General features: G+C 39.4%; 1 protein-coding gene across 2 annotated transcripts in view; it reads left to right on the top strand.

The window, feature by feature from the left end:
- The window catches only part of STK39 (serine/threonine kinase 39), a 315,140-nt gene extending 298,726 nt beyond the window's left edge, over positions 1-16,414 (top strand). For both annotated transcript variants that reach the window (XM_030323833.1, XM_030323834.1), the window contains exons 17-18: positions 446-510; positions 14,873-16,414. In XM_030323833.1, the coding sequence (XP_030179693.1) occupies positions 446-510; positions 14,873-14,947 (140 nt within the window). In that variant the 3' untranslated portion in view covers positions 14,948-16,414. The remainder of the gene's footprint in view (positions 1-445; positions 511-14,872) is intronic.
- Positions 16,415-22,487: the final 6,073 nt, after the last annotated feature.

Here is a 22,487-nt window from a genome sequence, read left to right as displayed (position 1 = left end):
ATTGAGTGAATTTATCAGAGAAAGGTTCAAATGTACTGACCTAGGACTTTCAGAGAGGCACTTCTTTGTAATACCTCGCCTCTTTGTTTTGTGCTGCCCTCTGCTGGCTACTAAATTTTGTAGTAATGAGCCTTGAGAAAAACCAAGTGGTGGAAAAAAAAAGAGTGGAAGCTGCTGTCACCTCTGCTTTCCATTGGAAAGTAATTTCCCATTTTATTTTGTGAAATGTGGGCTCAATGTGTAGTGATTAATTCAGATGCACTGAAGATATAAATTGGAGAAAATGCATGAGACTAATTTGGTTATTTATATGGACTTTGTAAATGTGAAAGAAAGAATTCTGTAGCTTATTGCATGATTAGTCAGATTTTCTGAATCATCAATGTGAAAATCCAGTGTTATTGTAAATAATTTGGACATGTTTCTCCATGTTTGTATTTTTCAGTGGCTGCTAATTTACAGAAGATTGTAGATGATCCCAAAGCTTTAAAAACACTGACATTTAAGTTGGTAAGTTGAAAGTTCTGGTAAGAAGGTAAATATTTTGCCATGCTCTGCCAGCAAGGAACAGTAACAGTTTAATAACCTGCTCTGCGATGTTGTTGCTATTGTTGCTTTCTTTCGGGATCCATTTTTGCATCTGTCATTTGCCTGTTTAACATCTGGGAACATTTTCTGACCATGTCCGGGAGTTTACTCTTCCATGAGTGTAGCTTGCTTCCCAGTACATCTTTAAGAGGGGTCACTGGAGAAATCTTGAAGCCTGTATCGTTCTGCTTCCAGTTTGTATGGCACCTTGACCATACAGACAAAATTAAACTTCATTCCAACCAACACTGTTAATAAAGGTTTCCCAGAGTGAAAGCCAAGTGGTTCTAACTTTTAAAAATTGAGGCTGATTGTTGTAGAAATGGTTTAGGTAATTGGAAGCGATTGTAGAACTACTCGCTGAAGGCTTGTGAACAAAGACCTAACATTTTAACTCCCCATTTCAAATCACAGCAATAGATTCTCGTAGAGAAGAGGTGTTCCAGCAGTTTTTCTGCTCTAGCAGACTTGAAATGTGAGAACTGGCGTGGCCATAAAGATATAGATCCTGAGCATTCTGGCGTCATTCTAAAACCAAGAGACACGGTGACCATGGCCGGAAATAGAAGTCCAAACAGTCAAAAGTGACTATTTTCCTGAAAGTTTGAGCAAACAGTACATTAAGTGACTCATTTTAAAATTATGAATCTTATCGAGAGCCAGTCAGAATGCCACAAGCAATTTAAGATATAAATGACTAACACTTTGCTGTGCACAATATGTATTGATGATCTGTCTTTTTTATTTCTTGTGAAAATTTAATGGAAAGTGTACACGGCCAAAGACATGAAAATGATCAGTTACAGTAAATGTTAGCCCTGTGCTAATGAATTTTCTGGGTCTTGCCTCTCGCCTGATTTCATATGGCTAGGCTGTGGGATGAAAGCAAAACACAAAGATTCTCACAGAAAGAATTTATCTGAAGAAATTTGTTTCGAAAACAAAAAGAACGGTTTACTCAGACACAGAATGATAAAATTAACAAATTGAAAAACCCATCTTCTGGTTTACAACATTTCTGTCACCTCTATTATGATTCTAAGCTGCCTACATCTTTGTGAACATATTTCACTCATATGAGAATGTACTGATGGAGAAAACGGTACCCTGTGTCAGGATTTCAAGCCAATATTAATGTTTCTTTATTCATTTTTTATACCATAACAAAGAAGTTATAACACACCACCTCCAGAAGATCGGTCTCATTTTGAATATGCAAACAGAGATAAGAGATTAGAGCTTTTGTGCTGGCTTAGCCCCACACTCGCTAAACTTGCTTACCTATGAAACAGGAATAGCAACCCCCCACCCTTTGCCTATTACTGAAGGTCTTATAAAAACAGCTACAATAGGGGCGCCTGGGTGGCTCAGTCAGTTGAGCGTCCTACTTTAGGGCAGGTCATGATCTTGCGGGTTCGTGAGTTCAGGCCCCATATGGGGCTTGCTGCTGTCAGCCTGTCAGGGCAGAGCCCACTTTGGATCCTCCACGCGCACACGCGCGCGCGCGCGCACACACACACACACACACACACACACACACACACACCCGCCCCTGTCCCTGCCCCTCCCCCGCTTGCACTCTCCCAAAAATAAATATTAAAAAAAACACACAAAAACACCTACTATACCTTCTCTAAAAAGTAAGAATAATGTAAAACTCCCCTCATCTCCTACTTGAATCAATTTATTGCTTCTCCAGATTCTCTCACATGATTCTGTCCTCTTCATCCCCGTTTCCAGCACCCTTGTGGGATCCTCTTATCTCCCTAAACAGATCTTCCTGCCTACGGTTTGCCAGCCTCTGGCTCCATTCACCACACTGTGGCTGTGGCCAGAGTGCTTCTACAGTGCACAGCGCTCCAAATACTTGAGTGGTTCTCCACTGCCCTCTACTACAACTCAGACCCCTGACCAGACCTCCCTTTAAGGTTCCTGCCCTACCTTTCTGGGTCTGCCCTCACTCTCCCCACCTCTCTCCCCCTCATTCCCTATCTGCTCTTGGCTTCATCTGCTGGCCTCTTTGCATGTGCTTCCTCCTCTTACTTAGACATTCCTCCAACTTCTCCAGGCTGCTTCGTCGTCTCCCCACACCTCAGCATGTTCTAACTTTCTCCTGGGCCTTTCGCTTTCTCCAGGAAGCCTTCTCTGACATCCAGTCCTGGCTTATATGATCCTCCATTCTCCCCCATGAGTTCATACCTCTTAAGAAGTCTAGAGGTTCCAGTGGCCAGAGGCTTCTGCCTTGGACCCACAATGCCTAGCACAGTGGCTGGCACACAGCAGAATAATACCAGCCTCATTTAGAAAAACTAGCCATCATTGGTTTTTCCTTGCCATTTGTTTTAATCCCTGCAAAATGATTAGGATGGGGACTTCTGCTTCATGCCCTGTTTGTAGAGTCCCTTAAAATTCCTTGGGCTTGCCTGCAAAAATCACAAGAATCCCTTTCTTATGCATCCACTGTTTGCCAGACAGTGCGTGAAGTGTTTCACATACTCCACCTCGGTTAATTTAGTCCTCACGATCCCACAAGATGGTGATATCATCAGGCTCATTTTCTGTTCTAGGAATCCGAGACTCTGTGCAGCGTCTTCACTTACCCAGGATCATACAGTTGCAGGCACTGCAAATTCAACTCTGGTCTCGCATCACAGCCCCGACTCTTCAACAACAGTTCATTCTTAGAGACAGGACGCTGCAGCCTTGTGGTTTTATGGCTTTCTGTTTCTTTGTGGATTCCTCCTTTTGGATGACCATAAAGCCACAAGGCTGCGGGGGTCCTGCCTCTAAGAATGAACTTTTGTCGAAGAACTAACTGTGTGATTCTGGGTAAGTGAACCCCATATTGACAGCAGTTGAGACGGATTGTCTTCTGTGCTTTAAGCAGATTGAGTAGCATTGGCCTGTCTGGCACAGGAGTCTTGTAAGACAGTCTTGTATGTGTAACCCATACACATCTTCCCTTTCCCTGATAGCTTGAGAATGTAGTAATGTGCTGTTCCCAGTAAATGGAAATTAATGGCTTTTTTCCCAAAAGGTAGCTTAAGATGTTAAATAAAGCCAGACTCAGGAGCGTCCTTCTATTTCTGTCACTCACCTCTCTATCCAGCCCTAGTTAAACCTGAGGGGGTCTCTTTGTTGTTACCACTTGCCAGCCAGTTTGAGAGCCACTTGATAGAGCTAATTTGAACTGCTTCTTGGCCTAATCTTCTGTGGAACACTAACATCCTGGCGAAACCACAGAGATTCAAACGCATTTGCCTTCGTTCATCCATTTGGCTATTTCCTTGAAGAATAAAAGATCAAAGGATTTCAGAAGCACTTTTCCTCAAAAACTACTGCTGCTCGTGGTCCTTTTATCTCTCAGCTGTTTATCATTTTTATCTCCAAGCTTTTTTTGCTTTCTAAGGGAGAGTGTCAGGAGCCTGAAAATCGTCTAAAGAACAAGTTGTATCTTGCTGCTGTGGTTCTTTACCTCACAGAACAGTGGTTTACTCGGGGGGTGGTTGGGGCACTTTAAAAAAATCACTGCTGCCTGGGTCCCATGCCAGATATCTTTAGTGTAATTACTCTTGGTGCAGCCTGGGTTTGGGGCATTTTGAAAGCATCCCCTGGTGATTCCAGTATTTAGCCACAGCTGAGAAACATGCTGTTTTGTGGCTAGTTCAGTCTCTGATCTCTTTTCTCTCTACTCTCCCACCACTATTAAAATTATATGGCTCAAGTTTGAAAAGGTGTCTGTCCTTATATATCTGCTTACATAAGAAAAACAATGGCCCAGAGAGCAAAGATACTGGTTATATCAAGAAGAGCGTTTACTTTTTTTCCTTGCCCAGCGAGATCTTGTACTTCACTTATTGTAAGTCAGATGAAGCTAGATTTCCATTGTTGGCATGACCAGAGGCAGGAAGATCAGAAACCTTTTTCATATGTAACACTTTTAACAAAGTGGTTCAAGCACAGAGGGCATTTCAGCTCAAGTGTAACATGCTTTCAGTTTAACATCTCAGTACTGCCTCTTTGTTGATTGTCGTAAGCCTTGCCTTGAGACAAGTCTCCATAAATGCCTTTTAAGGCATTTTTAAATTTGCTCCTTTGCAGTCTTATAAAGTAATTGAATCTTGCTGCTTTCGACGTGGAATTTTTGAAATTGCATTAATAAAAATACGAAAGATAATTTGCCCTTAAAGAATACAAATTGTGAGTATATGTAACTAACATCCAGTTGGTACACATTTACATGAGCATTGTAGATTTTAGATACTGAAGTTTAATAACATGCATTACGTACAGTGATTTTCACAGGCATTTTGTCAATTAATGACTAACGGGCCTTAGTTTTCGAGGCTTTCAGCTCAGGTGTAGTTGGAGGCTGCATAACGGAAGGCAGCATTTCCTGAAGCACGGGTAAAGCAAAGACCAAAATGAGATTTAAAACTACTTAAGAGTATTAACTTTTTCTCCCTCCTGAAAGGGGAGTAAGGTAAGAAAAATCTTCAGGGAACCTATCAGTTCAAGAAGATCCAGGTAGCCTCTCTGAGCCTCCTGCTCCAGTCTGAGACACTGGTTCTCCAGGTGTGGTCCCCAGACCAGCAGTGTCTGCTTCATCTGGAAACTTGATAAAAATGTAGCCTTCCAGGGCCACATCCCAGGCCTAATGAATCAGAGTCTCTGGGGGGCGGGGCACAGGAATCGGTTTTAACAAGCTCTCCAGGTGATGCTAAGGTTTGCTAAGCATCACCTAAGGTGATGCTAAGGTTTGAGGAAACTGCTTTATAGGAAACATGGAGCTAACTCAGTGCTTCACACTTTGGGAAGCACTCAGGTAGAACAGTGGTTCCAACTCTACTGACCTTTTGCGTCATCAAGGGAGCTCAAAATCCCAGTACCCAAGCCACACCCCAGACCAATTCATTCACGACCTCTGGGATGGCAGTGTAGATTTTCAAATTTCCAGTGGTTCCAAAGCGGACGCAGGTTTGAGGTGGAATATACTAAATCCTTTGTTGGCATTTCAGCAGTCTTCACAGCATCTGCACCAGAAGTAGGTTCCATTTCAAGACCACTTTGCTCATCCATAAAAAGCAACTCCTCATCTGCTCAGATTTTATCCTGACCTTGTGGCAATTCAGTCCCGTCTTCAGGCTCCACTTCTAATTCTAGTTCTCTTGCTGTTTCTACTACATCTGAAGTTACTTTCTCCACTGAAACTTTGAAGCCCTCAAAGTCATCCATGAGGACTGGGAACGGTTTCTTCCAAATTCCTGTGAATGTAGACATTTTGACCTCTTCCTAAGAGTCACTCATGCCCTTAATGGCATTTAGAAAGGTGAAGTTTTCTGGAAGGTATTCGATTTTCTTTGCCCAGATCCATCAGAGAAATCACTGTCTGTGGCAGCTATAGCCTTATGAAAAGTATTTCTTAAATAATAAGACTTGAAAGTTAAGGGGCACGTGGGTGGCTCAGTCAGGTGAGTGTCTGACTTTGGCTCAGGTCAAAAGTTGAAATTACTCCTTGACCCATGGACTCTAGAATGGATATTGTGTTAGCAGGCATGAAAACCACATTAATCTCATGGTCCAGCTCCATCAGATCTCTTGGGTGACCAAGTACATTGTCAGTGAGCAGTAATATTCTGAAAGGAATCTTTTCTGAGCAGTTCTTAACAGTGGGCTTCAAATATTTCAATAAACCATTTTGGTTTTTTTAATTTTTTTTTTTCAACGTTTATTTATTTTTGGGACAGAGAGAGACAGAGCATGAACAGGTGAGGGGCAGAGAGAGAGGGAGACACAGAATCGGAAACAGGCTCCAGGCTCTGAGCCATCAGCCCAGAGCCCGATGCGGGGCTCAAACTCACGGACCGCGAGATCGTGACCTGGCTGAAGTCGGACACTTAACCGACTGCGCCACCCAGGCGCCCCACAATAAACCATTTTGTAAGCCAATGTGCTGTTGTTCCATTTATAGAGTACATATTCTATAAATAGCTCTAACATAATTCTTAAGGGCCCTAAGATTTTTGGAATGGTAAATGAGCATTGACTTCAATGTAAAATCACCAGCTAACATTAGCCCCTAAGAGGAGTCAGCCTGTCCCCTTTGAAGCTTTGAAGCCAGGCACTGACGTCTCCTCTCTAGCTGTGAAGTCCAAAGTGGCATTTTCTTCCAAAAGAAAACTGTTTTGGGGGCGCCTGGGTGGCTCAGTCAGTTAAGCATCCGACTTCAGCTCAGGTCACGATCTCACGGTCTGCGAGTTCGAGCCCTGCATCGGGCTCTGTGCTGACGGCTCACAGCCTGGAGCCTGCTTCAGATTCTGTGTCTCCCTCTTTCTCTGCCCCTCCCCTGCTCATGCACGCTCTCTCTCTCTCTCTCTCTCTCAAAAACATGAAAAAAAAATTTTTAAGCTGTTTTTGTCTACACAGAAAATCTGTTGTTTAGAGTAGCCACCTTCTTTAATTCTCTTAGCTGGATCTTCTGGATAACTTGCTGCTTCACCTCGTACTTTTATGTGATGGAGATAACTTCCTTCCTTAAACCTCATGAACCAACCTCTGCTAACTTCCAAATTTTCTTCTGCAACTTCCTCACTTCCCTCAGACTTAAAAGAATTGAAGAAAGTTAGGGCCTTGCTCTGGATTAGGCTTTGGCTTAAGGGAATGTGGTGGCTGATTTGATCTTGTATCCAGACCACCAAATCTTTCTTCATATCAGCAGTTAAGACGGCTGTTTTGCTTTCTTGTCATTTGTGTGTTCACTGGAGTAGTGTATGTTCAATTTCCTTCAAGATCTTTTTTTGAACTTTGGCATTCACAGCTTGTGAGAGGCCTGGCTTTTGGCCTGTCTCTGCTTTTGACATGCCTTCCTCATTAAGCTGAATCATTTTTAGGTTTTAATTTAAAGTGAGAGATGTGTGATTCTTTCTTTCCCTTGAACATTTGGAGGCCATTGTAGGGTTATTAAGTGGCCCAATTTCAATACAGTTGTGTCTCAAGGAATCAGGAGGCCTGAGGAGAGGGAGAGAGGTGAGTGGAACAGTCAGAACACACACAACATTTATGAGTTAAGTTCGTGGGCCCCAAAACAACTGCAAAAGTAACCTCAGAGATCACTGATGTCATATCACCATAACAAATGTAATGAAAAAGTTTTAAAAATTGTGAGAATTACCAAAATATTACACAGACACGAAGCGAACCAATGCTTTTGGGAAAATTACACCAATAGACTTACTTGGTATAGGATTGCCACAAACCTTCAGTTTGTGAAAAATGTGGTATCCGTGAAAGGCAACAAAGTGAAGTGCAATAAAACAAGGTATGCTTGTATACTGAAGGATAGTGGTTGTCTCCAGGAAAAGCTCTTGTGAGGTTGAGTTGTAAGCTGAACTAGCCATGTTTTTCCCCATGGAACACTAATTTTATTTGGAAGAGTAACTGACAAAATGTGGTTGTTCAGACTAAGGAATTGGCAGACATTTTTCCAACATGAACCAAGTAAGCCTGGCGCTTTAAGGAAAACAACTGGCCATATTTGTCCTCGATAATAAATTTCAGCTTTCGAGCAGGAAAATGACTTTGGAAAACTTGCATCTGCCCCTGTAACCTTGACAGCATCCCAGTACTTACTTTTTCTGATGAGATTAGTGATATGTGATAGTTTTGAACATGATTGGTTGGCATGGTGTATTGAGACATAGAGATTATAGAACAAACTGTGTCAGCAGTGGAAGATGTGCATAATTCAGTGATGCCGAAAAGTCATACCTGGGCAAAAAGATCAATTCAAAACGCAAGATAGACTAATGGTTTTAATCTAACAGAGAATGAAATTTCAATACTATGGTTTCAGATTCCACGTCGCAACTAACTTTTAGGAAACTCCACTTGGAAAGTCTCAAAGTAGTAACAAACAATATCCACAATTATCAGAAAGACTTTTAAAATTCTATTTGTTCCCTTTTTCAACTACATATTTATATGAGGCTGGATTTTCTTATATATACTTCAAGGAAAACAACCTAAAACAATAGATTGAATGTAGAAGCAGATAGGGAAATCTCACCATCTTCCATTAAGCAAGACATTAAAGAGATTTGCAAAATATAAAGCAGTGCCACTCAGTTTGGGTAAACTGGCTATTTTTCATGATTTTATTTATGCTAGCATGTAGTGGGTTTATTATTAGATTTAATGAAGTCGTAAATGAATAATTCAGAAATTTCTCAGTTTTAATTTCTGAGACCTTCAGTATAATATAATCTACATAACCATGTTTGTTTTTAATTATTTTAATACTTAAAAATACTTTAAACATGACTTCAATAATGTTAAAAAATTTTCAGTTTTAATTTCTAAAATAGTCAATATAATAAATGTAACCTGCAAAAACATAAGCTTTTTAAGTTTTATTTTGATTCCAGTGTAGTTATCATACAGTGTTACATTAGTTTCAAGGTGAACAATGTTATGATTCAGCACTTCCATTCACCCAGTGTTCACCACAAGGGCCCTCCTTAATCCCCATTGCTTATTTCACCCATCCCCCCACCCATGCTCCTCTGGTAGCCATCAGTTTGTTCTCTATGGTCAAGAGTTAAGCTTCTTGGTTTGTCTCTTTTTGTTTTCCCTTTGCGTATTTGTTTTGTTTCTTAACTTCCACGTATGAGTGAAATCATATGGCATTTGTCTTTCTGTGACTCCTTTTGCTTAGCGTTATATTGTCTAGCTCCATCCATGTCATTGCAAATAGCAAGATTTCATTCTTTTTACGGCTGAATAATATTTTGTTTGTGTATGTATGTATGTATATGTATATATGTATACATATATATGAACATACTACATCTTCTTTATCCATTCATCGATCAGTGGATGCTTGACTGCTTCCATATCATGGCCACGGTGAATAATGCTGCTATAAGCATACAGGTGCACGTATTCTTCTGAATTGGTGTTTTTGTATTCTTTGAGTAAATACTCCATAGTGCAATTGCTGGATCATAGGGTAGTTCTAACTTTTTGAGGAACTCCCACATATTCTTTTCCGTAGTGGCTGCACAAGTTTGCATTCCCACCAATAGTGAGTGTTCCTTTTCTCCACATCCTCGCCAACAGCTGTTGTTTCTTGTGTTGCTTTTAGCCATTCTGACAGTTATGAGGTCATATTGTAGTTTTGATTTGCAGTCCTCTGATGGTAATTGATGTGAATATCTTTTCATGGGTCTCTTGGCCATCTATCTAATCTTCTTTGAAGAAATGTGTGTTTGTGTCTTCTGCCCATTTTATAATTGGATTATTTGTTTCTTACATGTTGAGTTCTGTAAGTTTTAAAATATATTTTGGATACTAACTCTTTATTGGATGTCATTTGTAAATATCTTCTCCCTTTCAGTAGGCTGCCTTTTAGTTTTGTTTCCTTTGCTGGTGTAGAAACTTTTTATTTTGATGAAGTCCCAATAGTTTATTTTTGCTTTTGTTTCTCTTGCCCCAGACTTATTTAGTAAGAAGTTGCTATGGCCGGTGTCAGTGAGGTTACTGCTTGTGTTCTCTACTAGGATTTTTATGGTTTCAGATCTCATGTCTAGGTCTTTAATCCATTTTGAATTTTTGTATATGGGGTCAGAGAATGGTCCAGTTTTCCCAACACCATTTGTTGAACAGACTGTCTTTAGCCCATTGGATACTCTTTTATGCTTTGTTAAAGATTAATTGACCATATAATTGTGGGTTTATTTCTGGGTTTTCTACTCTGTTCCATTGATCGATGTGTCTGTTTTTGTGCCAGTATCATACAGTTTTGATGACTACAGCTTTGCAGTCTAACTTGAAGTCCAGAATTGTGATGCCTCCAGCTTTGCTTTTTCAAGATTGCTTTGGTTACTCAGGGTCTTTTGTAGTTCTATACAAATTCTAGGATTTTTGTTCTAGTTTTGTGGAGAATGCTGGTGGTATTTTGGTGTTAATTCCTTTGGGTAGAATAGACATCTTAACAATATTTGTACTTCCAGTCCATGGGAATGGAATGTCTTTTCGTTTCTTTGTGTCTTCTTCAATTTCTTTCATCAGTATTTTATTCCTAGGTATCTTAGTATTTTTGGAGCAATTGTAAATGGGATTGTTTTCTTAATTTCTCTTTCTGCTGCTTCATTATTGGTATATAGAAATACCACAGATTTCTGTACATTGATTTTTGCATCCTGTGGCATTACTGAATTTGTTGATCACTTCTAGTAGTTTTTTGGTGGGGTCTTTTGGGTTTTCTATAAATAGTGTCATGTCATCTGTAAATGTGAATGTTTCACTTCTTCCTTACTGATTTGGATGCCTTTTATTTATTTTTGTTGTCTGATTGCTGTGGCTAGGACTTTCAGTATTATGTTGAATAACAGTGGGGAGCGTGGACATCCTTGTCTTGTTCCTAACCTTAGAGAAAAAGCTGTTTTTCCCCATTAAGGATGTTAACTGTTTTTCATAGATGGCCTTTATTATATTGAGGTATGTTCCCTCTGAACCTACTCTGTTGAAGACTTTTATCATGAATGAAGGTTGTACTTTGTCAAGTGTTTTTTGTGTCCATTGAAATGATACGTTTTTTTTTTTCCTTTCTCTTAATGTTGTATCACATTGATTGATTTGTGAATATTGAACCAGCCTTGCATCCCAGGAATAAATCCCACTTGATGGTGATGAATGATTTAAAACAAAACAAAAGCACAAGATTTTGAAGTCCTTGATAATTTTTAAGAGTATAAAGAGTACCTGAGACCAAGAAGTTTGAGAACTGCTGCTTTAAGGGTCTCTGGTCCCTTAAAAAGATTCCAGAATCTTTTGCATATTGCCCTCAGTGTTTTGCAGGCCACAGTGAGAGAGGCAAGGACTCAGCCTTGGTTAAGAGAGAGTCAGCAGGGTAGTGGGAGAAGAAGAGCCGAGTGCCTGACTCAAAGCCAGGCAACCTGGTCTGTGCCTCTTTGCCAGGAAACCGAATGTTCCAGTGTCGCTGGGGGAGGTAGGCGCTGGGACTGAGGGTGACAGGTGGACTCCCTGTGTGACGTACCCACAATAACCACTGGTTTGATCACCCACTTGCATTGTAAATTCTCACTTCCACTACTCTTCACAAGAGGGACTTAAGATTTTTCTTTCATGTCTAGTTGGCTTAACCACTATTGGATATTTTGTTTTTATTTCGGGTCATTTCAACCTCCTGCTCGTCCCACTGCCAAATTTCTGATGTATCTTTGACATGCAGGGATGCGCTTCACAGCTTCACACTGTCTGCTCCCTCCTCATCCCTGCCAGCAGCTATTGGTGCTCCTGGGGTGTTTGTCATTTGCCTATTAATTACATGCGTTGTGTCTGCCCCCATTCACTGCATTGAGTAAGTGAGCAGTAAGTCAGTCAGCAGTAACTACATAGCAGAGGAAGGTTTAGGGAGATACACAAACAGGGCTTGTGGAACAAGAAAAGTGGTGGTGGGGGTTGAGTGTCATAGTATTTGTATGACAAACACCCACGGGAAAATACCTTATCTGACAACCCTCCTGTGCCTGTACTACTTTGTTAAAAGTGATAAGGAAAGGAACGTTTTTGATCTTGCTGCCCTTTACTGAATATCTTGTCAGAGTAAAGCTAGAGAAATCATTGGACAGGGACAGAGTAAATTCTTTAAATGTCAACTAACGTTTCTACCCTTTATGCTTATATAAGAAAATCAACAGTGTAAGTGCTGACACCATTACTTTAAAGATAATTACTTAAAAATATTCAAGTTATATGTTCTAATTAGCTGCTTATTGTAAGGGAGAATGTTGAGGTTGACAAAGGGCTGAGTTTATGTACTGTTTTTTGGAGCAGCGCAGAGCGGTTCATTGTGATGATTGGAAAGGGCTTTTTTTTACATGGGAAACTAATTGTTTTGACAATAATTTAGCAGGAATTAGGCCAAGAAAAAGTTTGGATGGCCCTTTAGTGATTAATTGCCCATTCTCAGTCATTCATCATTTTTCTCCCTACTTGTGGTACTTACATAATGTCTGGTTCTGATTTATGTACTCTGAAGAGGCAGCCTGGAATGGTGATCTGAGTACTGTGTGTGTGTGTGTGCACATGCATGTGTAGGAAAGAGAGGGAAGTGAAAAAAAAAAAACACTTGAATGAGGACAAGTGAGAGGTTTGATGGACAGTGACTTGTTTTCACTTTTTAATTTTGAAGAAAAATCAAAATATTTGACATGCTATAATTTGGGCCAATTTTAGGCAATAAATGTTCTAAAATATTATAAACAAAACTCTGTCATGGAAAAATAAGTTATCTATCATGAGCCATTCAACTACTTGGTAACCACTTTTTTTTTCTTTTTTTTTTTTTTTGTCAGTATTAAGACACCTTTTGGTAAAAACCAGGTTTACCCTCAATGACCTAAGTCGCTTGTGCTCATTTTCATAATTTTTTTTAATAAATGGAAGTGTGTACATCTTGATTCCCTCTACCAATTTTGCCCATCCACCCAGCCCCTTCCTTTCTGGTAACCACCAACTTTGTTTTCTGTATTTAAGAGTCTGTTTCATTGTTCATTTGTTTTGTGTTTTAGATTCCACATATAAATGAAATACGATATTTGTCCTTCTCTGACTATCTCACTTAGCATAATATCCTCTAGGTCCATCCTTGTTGCAAATGGCCAGATCTTATTCCTCTTTACGGATGAGTAATATTCCAGTGTATATACATATACCACATCTTTATCCATTTATTTGTGGATAGACACTTAGGTTGGTTTGATATCTTGGCTATTATACATAATGCTGCAGTAAACATAGGGGTGCATATATCCTTTCAAATTACTGTTTTCATTTTCTTTGGTAAATAGCCAGTAGTGGAACTACTGGTATTTCTATTTTAATTGTTCGAGGAACCTCCATATTGTTTTCCACAGTGGCTGTACCACTGCATTCCCCGCCAACAGTGCACAAAAATTACCTTCTCTCCCGACCCTTGCCAACATTTGTTATTTCTTGTCTTTTGATCCTTTCGTTCTGGCAGGTATAAGGTGATATCTCATTGGATTTTGATTTACATTTCCCTGATGATGAGTGATGTTGAGCATCTTTTCATGTATATTTTGGCTATCTGTAAGTCTTCTTTGGAAAAATGCCTACTCAGGTCCTCTGCCCATTTTTTTTTACTGGATTATGTATTTTTTGGTTGTTGAATTGTAGAAGTTATATTTTAGATTATTGACCTGTTATCCAATATATAATTTACAAATATCTTCTCCCATTCAATAGGTTGCCTTTTCATTTTGTTGATGGTTTCCTTTGCTGTGCAAAAGCTTTTTATTTGATGTAGTTCCAATAGTTTATTTTTGCTTTTGTTTCCCTTGCCTGAGAAGTCAGGTCCAGAAAAATGTTGCTAGGGCTGATGTCTAAGAGATTACTGCCTGTGTTTTTTTTCTAGGATTTTTATGGTTTTAGGCCTTCAATTCATTTTATTTTTGTGTATGGTGTAAGAAAGTGGCCTAGTTTCATTCTTTGCACATAGCTGTCCAGTTTTCGCAGCACTGTTTGTGGGGGGACTGTCTTTTCTTCATTGTATACTCTTGCCTCCTTTGTTGTAGATTAATTGACCATATAAGTATGGGATTGTTTCTGGGCTATCATGTTCCATTGATCTGTGTGTGTTTTTGTCCCACTACCATACTGTTTTGATTACCGTAGCTTTGTAGTATATCTTGAAGTTTGGGATTTTGATACCTCCCTGCTTTGTCCTTCTTTCTCAAGATTGCTTTGGCTATTTGGAGTCTTTTGTGGTTCCATATAAACTATGATTATTTGTCCTAGTTCTGCGAAAAATACTACTGGTATTTTGAGAGGGATTGCATTGGGTGATATGGATATTTTCTCTCTCCATTTGTGTCTTCAGTTTCTTTCATTAGTGTCTTACTATTTTCACAGTACAGGTCTTTCACCTTTTTGGCTAAATTTATTCCAAGATATTTTATTGTAATATTCCTTTAAAATTATTAAGGAACTCTAATTTGAAAGTATATTTAAGATAACTTTCTTGGCAGTCTCAAGGCTTTAAGCCTAGACATTGTGGTGTTTTAACGGGAACAAATCCCTCCCCCCTCTGCACCCCTGTTTTCTGCACTTCATAGCAAGCATGATGGCCAGATTTGTTACAGTAGTAATTAAGCGCTGGAAGAAATGGGACACTGGCCCCACGCAGATTGTGCCTTTGCTTGGATCAACTGGCACTGAAGGTGTCTTTTTCCCTTTTCAGGCTTCAGGCTGTGATGGGTCGGAGATTCCGGACGAAGTGAAGCTGATCGGGTTTGCCCAGTTGAGTGTCAGCTGATGTATGTCCCTTGACATCTCCCCCTGATCTGTCATGCCCCCACCTCACACCATTTCCCTCGATCTTCCTCCCCCACCCCTACTCCCTCCCCCTCACTCCCAATTCCCACAAAATCAGAAGATTGTGAAGAGTCTGGCTTCAGTGACATGGGATAAAAAAGAATTTTTTTAAACTTACAACACTCCGAGTTCTGCTTTATTCTCTAGCAATCCACAGTATGAGAACAAGCAAATGCCACAGCTGCACGACTGTTGCTAATTTTTCCAAAAGCTATTTAATATTCTTAGCAATCAATTCGGATATCCCTTAAGTGAAAAGAATCTGAAATACACTCAGGTGGTCCTATTTATTGGCAACAAAAGGAATTTTTTCTATCAGAAGCCTATTTCTTCTTTCATTGTTCTTTCTGTTCTACTTTAATTGTACATCTGACAATACTGCCTCTTTTATGTTGTATTTAGAAATTAATATACTTATAAAATTAAGATTTATTAGCCAAACTTGAATTCTAGTTTTAAAACTGACTGTGAATTTTATTTTTCATATATTTATGCATTACACACCTTAGCTATAAGAAGAAAAGTTTTTGATTATATGCTTCTTGCAGTTAATCTCTTGTTATTTAAACAAAAAAAAATTCAGGTCTATCTTTGGAGTATTTATAACTTTTGATTTTTGAAATGACTGAATTAGGAACTTAGATGCTTATTCTTTTGGTTTGTTTGCCTAAAAACCAATCCACAATCTGATTGTCTCTTGGGAGAGGGAGGTGCCTTGCAAACTTTCATATTAAGAATGTGCCTGAGGCTGCTTTACTCTGGAATAGTCTCAGATCTAAAACTTCCTCTACATAAAGTGGCATATGTAAGTTTTGCTTCATTGGAACATATAGAATGCTATATAAAATGTTGCCATTCTATTAGACTGCTAATTATGTACCCATCTCTGATTTGACTTCTCTGTGATAGGATTTGTTATTCCAAAGGTGATAAACTTGAAGATACCAGAATCTGAGTTTTACTTGAAATTCTGCAGAATACCCAGATGGAGTGAAAAATAGAAAGGGTTTTTGTGCAATGACTAAAAAAAGGTAAAATGCTGTTAAGTTTCGAGAATAAATACTTTCACCCAAGTAGCCCTCTGCTTGACTATATATTAAGGAATAGTAAACCTTAGGATTTTCAAAATTGGAGTCTAAACTTTCAGGGAGGTGGGCTCCCAGGATGGTACCATTGCTCTTTCCTAGCTAACCCTAGATATGGCAGCTCTTTAATGTACTTTAAAAAGCAAATATATATTACTAAGGAAAGAAAAGTTATTTATAATTGCCTTGTCATAATTGTTAAGGTGTTCTAGAGCCATTTGCATACAACTTAATGTAATTTCATTCCATTCTATTGTTTACACAACAATTACTCAAAGATGACTGCAAAGGTAAAAGGAAAATAAAAGTGTATTGCACAAAGAGATGGTGTCACATGGTTTCCTTCCTCCTTCAGGTAGCACCTGCATGGCAGCAGTGAGATTTAGCACTCCCATGCCTCCCAAGAACTAAGGAGGGAAAAGTGCCCTAAAGGGAACAAGGCATCCATTCAGTCTGAGAATCAGGTTTGATGATTATTCACACTCCATGTAGTAGGGCCACAGTGAATGAGAGCAAAAAAATTCCTTACAGCCAATTCATTTTAGCCCTGAGGCTTGGAGTGGTTAAGTGACTTTTCCAGGGCCCTTCACAAAGCTACTTACAGAGCTGGTCTCCCAAGGCCCTGGTTCTGATATTCAGAGCATGTTCTTAACACTCTATACAACTTGTAGACGAAAATAGTGTAAGACCCTCATCTTCTGAGAGAGTCAAACATACCTGAATAACTGGAGGACCTTGTTTTGCAACATAGTGATAAGTATCATACAATATCTGTTTAATGTATGTCCGTCGTCCCACATCTTTACTGCTAGCATTTGAGAGAGTTTATATACATCCATACAATAGGACAAAGATTTTTTTAATGAGAAAATTAAGAACTGGTTAACAGTATGAATGCAAGGGTCAAGTTCATCCAAAGAGGTGTCTGTGTACAGCCCACTCGTTTTTGTTTTTGTTTTTTCCTTTCTAAAGTTAGGAGAAATACAGTTTTTCCTAGTACTAAAGCCTGCAATGAATTTTTCTCTAGGCAGTTACATTTAGGTATTCAGAAACTTCAAAACTCTCCGAACAGCCCTACACATACATACATAGTTAAGTTTTGAACACTTACCTTTTCTAGTGCTTTCAGCAGATGCTCAGAGTCATGTGATAGGAAGTGCCAGTACCAGTCAGCAAGGAGCTGAGAGTGTAGTCCAAGCAGTTACTGTCACTTGTGCTCTTGAAAGACACAGTAATCTAACAGTTTAAAAGGAACGAATGCACTGTATGACCACGACTGTTTCTCTTAGCCAAGCTTTTGAGGAAAGAGGACATACAGCAATGAAGCATTCAAGGACCCAAGCTCCACTGAACACGTATGTCGTATTATTTGGATAGATTCATATGCCTTGACAAACAGGTGGGTTCACAGCCTCTTAGGAAAATCAAGGCACCCACGTCTCATACCTAAATACACACAAAAACTTTTTAACATCAGTGTGCCTCTATTATGGTCAACTTGTAAAGCTGTAGTAATAGAAGCAAGTTCCCTTTTATCTCATTTGAACTCCCAATGTATTGTCCTTGTGCGAAAAAAATGGTTTTCTGCATTTAAAACAACTTTTAGAGATCCTTAGAAGTCATGTGTGATAAAAATTTCTTATTTTTCCAGGAAAAAAAAGTAGCCTTTAGTTTCCCATGTGTTCCATATCTTATGTGCTGGTAAACATGGTGGATGGCCCCCACGTCTGAGTAGGGTCAGGTAGTAGTCTTTAGACGAAGACCCAAGAATTCCCTCAAAAAAATATTCCTACATACAATGATGTTGGCATGTAAAATTTTCCTATTAGGAATTTTCATTCACTCATTTCAGTAATGCACCTACAGTCTATTTAGTTTTAAGCAATATGCCTCCCGGGTGAACCCTCCAAGTTAAATTACAGAGATGGTGAATATAAGCCCAATTCACGTTGGAGGGCTTCTGCCAAAACTTGGGATTTGCATTTGACAGTAAACGATCTTTTTGTTTTTTCTTGGAAGTACATTTGATAACAGAAGCTGTTGCTTAGTGAGGCCCACTGATGTTGTGACAGTAAAATCATATGATCAACTTAAAATAAAATGTTATCAATTTCTTATAACTGAAAACATGCTTCTAATTCACCCCAAAGTGGCCTTTATACAATATGATTCCACTTAAAGGGAACCCAGATATACCTGTTTTTCTGCTGTACATATTTATATTGCCAAATCCTAGCTAAGAATGCTGACTCTCACCAGGATATTTAGGGCTAGTTTGAATATAAGTAGGGTGCCACGGTGGGTGGTACTAGAACATTCCCCCTCAGGACTGGAATGTCCCAGCCTGGAAGTACACGCTGCTTTCCAGGGTTCTAAGTTTCAAGAGGTCTATTACAAGGCCTAACAGCCATAAACAAATGGCTTTCAAGTGATAATTTCCATTGTGTATCTTCATGAACTAAATAAGTGAGTGTTACCTTTAGGCTAATGCAACACTGCCTAGAGTTTGGTGCTTGGGATGTGCACTCTCAGGAATAATAGAAATATTTAAGGCATGTAACTGGTGCAGACAGTAAGAAAATATGTTTAAAATGATAAAGTGACTCACTCCCTCAGTATATCGATTAACACCCAAACCACCACCAAAAATGAGGGAGCTGGCACTCCACTGGAAAAGACAAGGCATCAAAAAATGGTCAAAAGTACTTGTTTCCAGGGGCATCCGGATGGCTCAGTCGGTTGAGCATCTGACTCGATTTCAGCTCAAGTCATGTGTGATCTCATAGTTCGTGGGTTCAAGCCCCACAACCAGCTGTGTGGTGATGGCACAGAGCCTGCTTGGGATTCTCTCTCCCCCTCTCTCTGCCACGTTCCAGCTCTTGCTTGCTCGCACACGTGCTCTCTGTCTCTCTGAATAAATAAACAAACATTAAAAAAAAAACCTGTTTGCAAAATGTCCCAGTGGTTGCCCAGCTGATATTATGCCACGGAGAAAAATGCATGGTCAAATAACAGTGATGTCCTTTTATCTGCCTTCTTTCGCCTTGCTCACCAAACCTAGCTGGGTAGTTTGGGTATCTAAGAACAGTGAAGAAAATCCACATGATTAGATTATCAGCCACTGTGCATCCTGTGCCAAACCAACGGATACTGTTTTCTAATCGAGCATCCCCAGGTGGAAACACTAAGACACATAAAACTTCCCCCTACGTGAGTTATAGCATACAGAATATCATTAGCTGAAGTTTGTTGAGCCCTTATAATTTAGCTCATAACTCATCAAAGGGCAAGAAATGTTATTAAAAGTTACAATCTTCCTCTATTGTTATTTGAATTTGCTACAGAATGATGAAAGGGCAGTAATAGAATAATCATTCCTAGAGTGTACTTATCCCTCATGTAGAAAACCGTCTTAAGAAACCAAGACTTGTAATTTATCACAGAGGAAACTGGCTTACTTTCTAGATAGAATATTCAGGAAAAGCAGGCCTGTAATCTGGGAGGAGGGAGGATAGTGTGCTTCTTTACAAAATGGTGTGGACGATACTCTGGTCCAGCCTTCACCCAGATGAATAATTTGGTGTTGAAGAATTCTGGCAGCACTTAGATGTGTTAAGTAACATAAAGTTCAAAATGAATGGTGATCAGAGGAAGGTTGCGTGTATACTCAGGTAGATTTTTCACATACCTCAGTCTTTTTTTCTCCTCTCCAAACTCAATGGGATTCTGAAAAAGGAAACAGAATCAAAATGAAACAGATGATTAAGTGTCGTACTGAAATGCCAAGCACTGTTCATGCATGTTATTGGAAAACCCTGACTTCAGATCCAGCACTATTTTCCCATGCTCTAGAACATTGTAATGAAGCTTAGCTGTATACAATATCACATCTGATTCACAGTAGTCCTGTTTATATGTACACTGAGTCACAACGGAAGATCTAATTCTTATTGAGGTTGAGGATTGTAGCCGGTAAAAGTTTGAAAGCCACTCCTTTAAGCCATTTTGAATTTTTTTTTTTATTGTTCTTGCAATCAAAAGCAGTCACTTTGCTAAGTACTTTACATCTTCTCATTTAATCTTAAAAACTCTGTTGGCTAGGTTTTATTACACCATGTTAAAGATGAGAGAACTAAGCCTTAGAAGGACTAAGATGCCCAAGCTAACACAGTGTCAAATATGAGGCAGGACTTGGAATGTAGGTAAATCTGGTTCTAAAGCCCCCACTCTCAATCATATCAGACAGCCTCCCTACATGATACAAGACATACGTTATTGCAGGCTTTCTCTGGACCATGCCTCTCAACAACTCTGGGAAATTGGTTTCATTATCTGCATGTTACAGATGAGGAAATAGATGTACACAGGTCTTAAGTAACTTCTCCAAGGTCACTGAACGCAAGTCAGGAGGACTCCAGAACATTTGCACTGTACCTTAGAGAGCTGCCTCTCTTCAGGGCCTATCCAGATTTTGTGGGGCCTGAAATTTCTATGATTAAGGGTAGGGAACTCTAAGTTTGGGTGCAAAGTTACTTGTGGCAAATAGATACCGAGTCTTGCAAGGGGCCCTGACCGTTACTCCTGGTAACTCTGCCACCGGGTCACAGATGTTGCATCTGCTTTTCAATTCATGATTCGTATTAGAACTTGTATATTCATCAGAATCTTTTGTGATGTGGCTTCCAAATCTAGGAAGGGAAGTAATTTTTCCAAGATCAAAGAACGCGAGATGGTAGTTTGAGAAGGGACAGTTTCAGCCTGATTATTTTAAGTGCCTTTAAAAAAATAATCAAATTCCAATGTATACAAAAGAAAAACCAATCACATTCCTTAGTAATAAAATATAAAACCAATGTACCTTCTGCTCAGGCTTTGTTGCCAACTGTCAGTGTGACCTCACCCAAGTTCTGTTTCACTCCACTAAGCCTCAGTGTACTCATTTTTAGATTGAGGGGGACTAATTAGCTGATTAACTTCCTTTCCAACATGAACATTCTAGAGGCCTAATTGAGCAGAGGAATGAATAAACCGGTTGCTGCTTGCCTGTAGTGGTCCATCCATTCAGCTGTAACAGTGGAGCTGTTGGTGAATTGAGTTTTAGAAATTCTAATCAGGTAATTAGGAAAGAGTTGGTGGTACAGGGAGAGTCAGGTTCAAACTACTTCAAGTTAAAAAGATGGGTATGTTAATTAGCTTGACTATTTCACAATCTATATGTATATTGAAACATCAGGTTGTACACCTTAAATATATATTGTTTTTATTTCTCAATTATGCCTGTGGACACGGTCTTAAGAGAGGTAAAATATTTCTACTTTATGGCTATCCCCTAAGCACCTAGTACTTCACAGGGCCCGTTCCACCAAGCTCTTTCTTTCCTCATAGAGCTCCTGTTACAAGAGGAAAGGCAGGAAGTGTGTTGAGGAAAGGAGAGGTGAGGAGAGAGACACCTGACCGACCATCCTACCCACTCATACTGCCTGCCATGTGTGGGTAAAAGCAGCCACAGCGTCCCTGTTGACTCCTATGAGCTAAGTCAAAACCAAAATCTTAGAAATCGCATATCCCTATTATTTCTAGCATTTTTGTTTTAGAGTTAATGATTAAAATTATTAAAAATAGTTAACATTACTAAAAATAGTGACCACAGAGTACCTACCTTATTCCAACTGCTTTTCATATGTATTATCTCTTAATCTTATTATAACTATGCAGGGGTGCCTGGGTGGCTCAGTCAGTTGAGCGTCCGACTTCAGCTCAGGTCACGATCTCATGGTTTGTGAGTTCGGGCCCCCGTGTCAGGCTCTGTGATGACAGCTTGGAACCGGGAGCCTACTTCTGATTCTGTGTCTCCCTCTCTCTCTGTTCCTCCCCTGCTCACACTCTGTCTCTCTCTCAAAAATAAATAAAGATTTTAAAAAATTAAAAAAAAAATAACTATGCAAAGCAGGTATGCCTGTGTCTAAATTACAGATGAAATGAAGTTCAGAGAAGTAACTTATCCAAGATCAACAACAAGTGAATGGCAGTCCTAGAATTTGAATTCACATGTATCTTCCTACTATACCACATTGTCACCCAGTTAAATCTGCATCGTCCCTATATTTATTATAGTATTATGTATTATATATAATTAAAAAATAGATTATTTAATTGCCTTCCAACCAATAAGCTGCTTACAGGAGCAGTTTCAAAGGAAACTCAGTAATGTTGTCTGGTACAGATCCTTACTGAATATGTGTTGAGAAATACAATATAACTGGCAAGAACAAAAAATCCATTAGGAGACATGTCTTGTTGAAAAACAATGACTACAATCAGACCAGCAAAGAATCCGGGCATAAAAATTGCAAATGGTAGTTACAGGGTGATCAAGAAAAGGACAGTCTGAGTGGC

Source organism: Lynx canadensis, chromosome C1 (assembly GCF_007474595.2).
Source record: "Lynx canadensis isolate LIC74 chromosome C1, mLynCan4.pri.v2, whole genome shotgun sequence".
Classification (NCBI taxonomy): Eukaryota; Metazoa; Chordata; class Mammalia; order Carnivora; family Felidae; genus Lynx; species Lynx canadensis.
The sequence above is the reverse complement of the archived record's forward strand: the minus strand, read 5'-3'. Positions and strand labels throughout refer to the sequence as shown.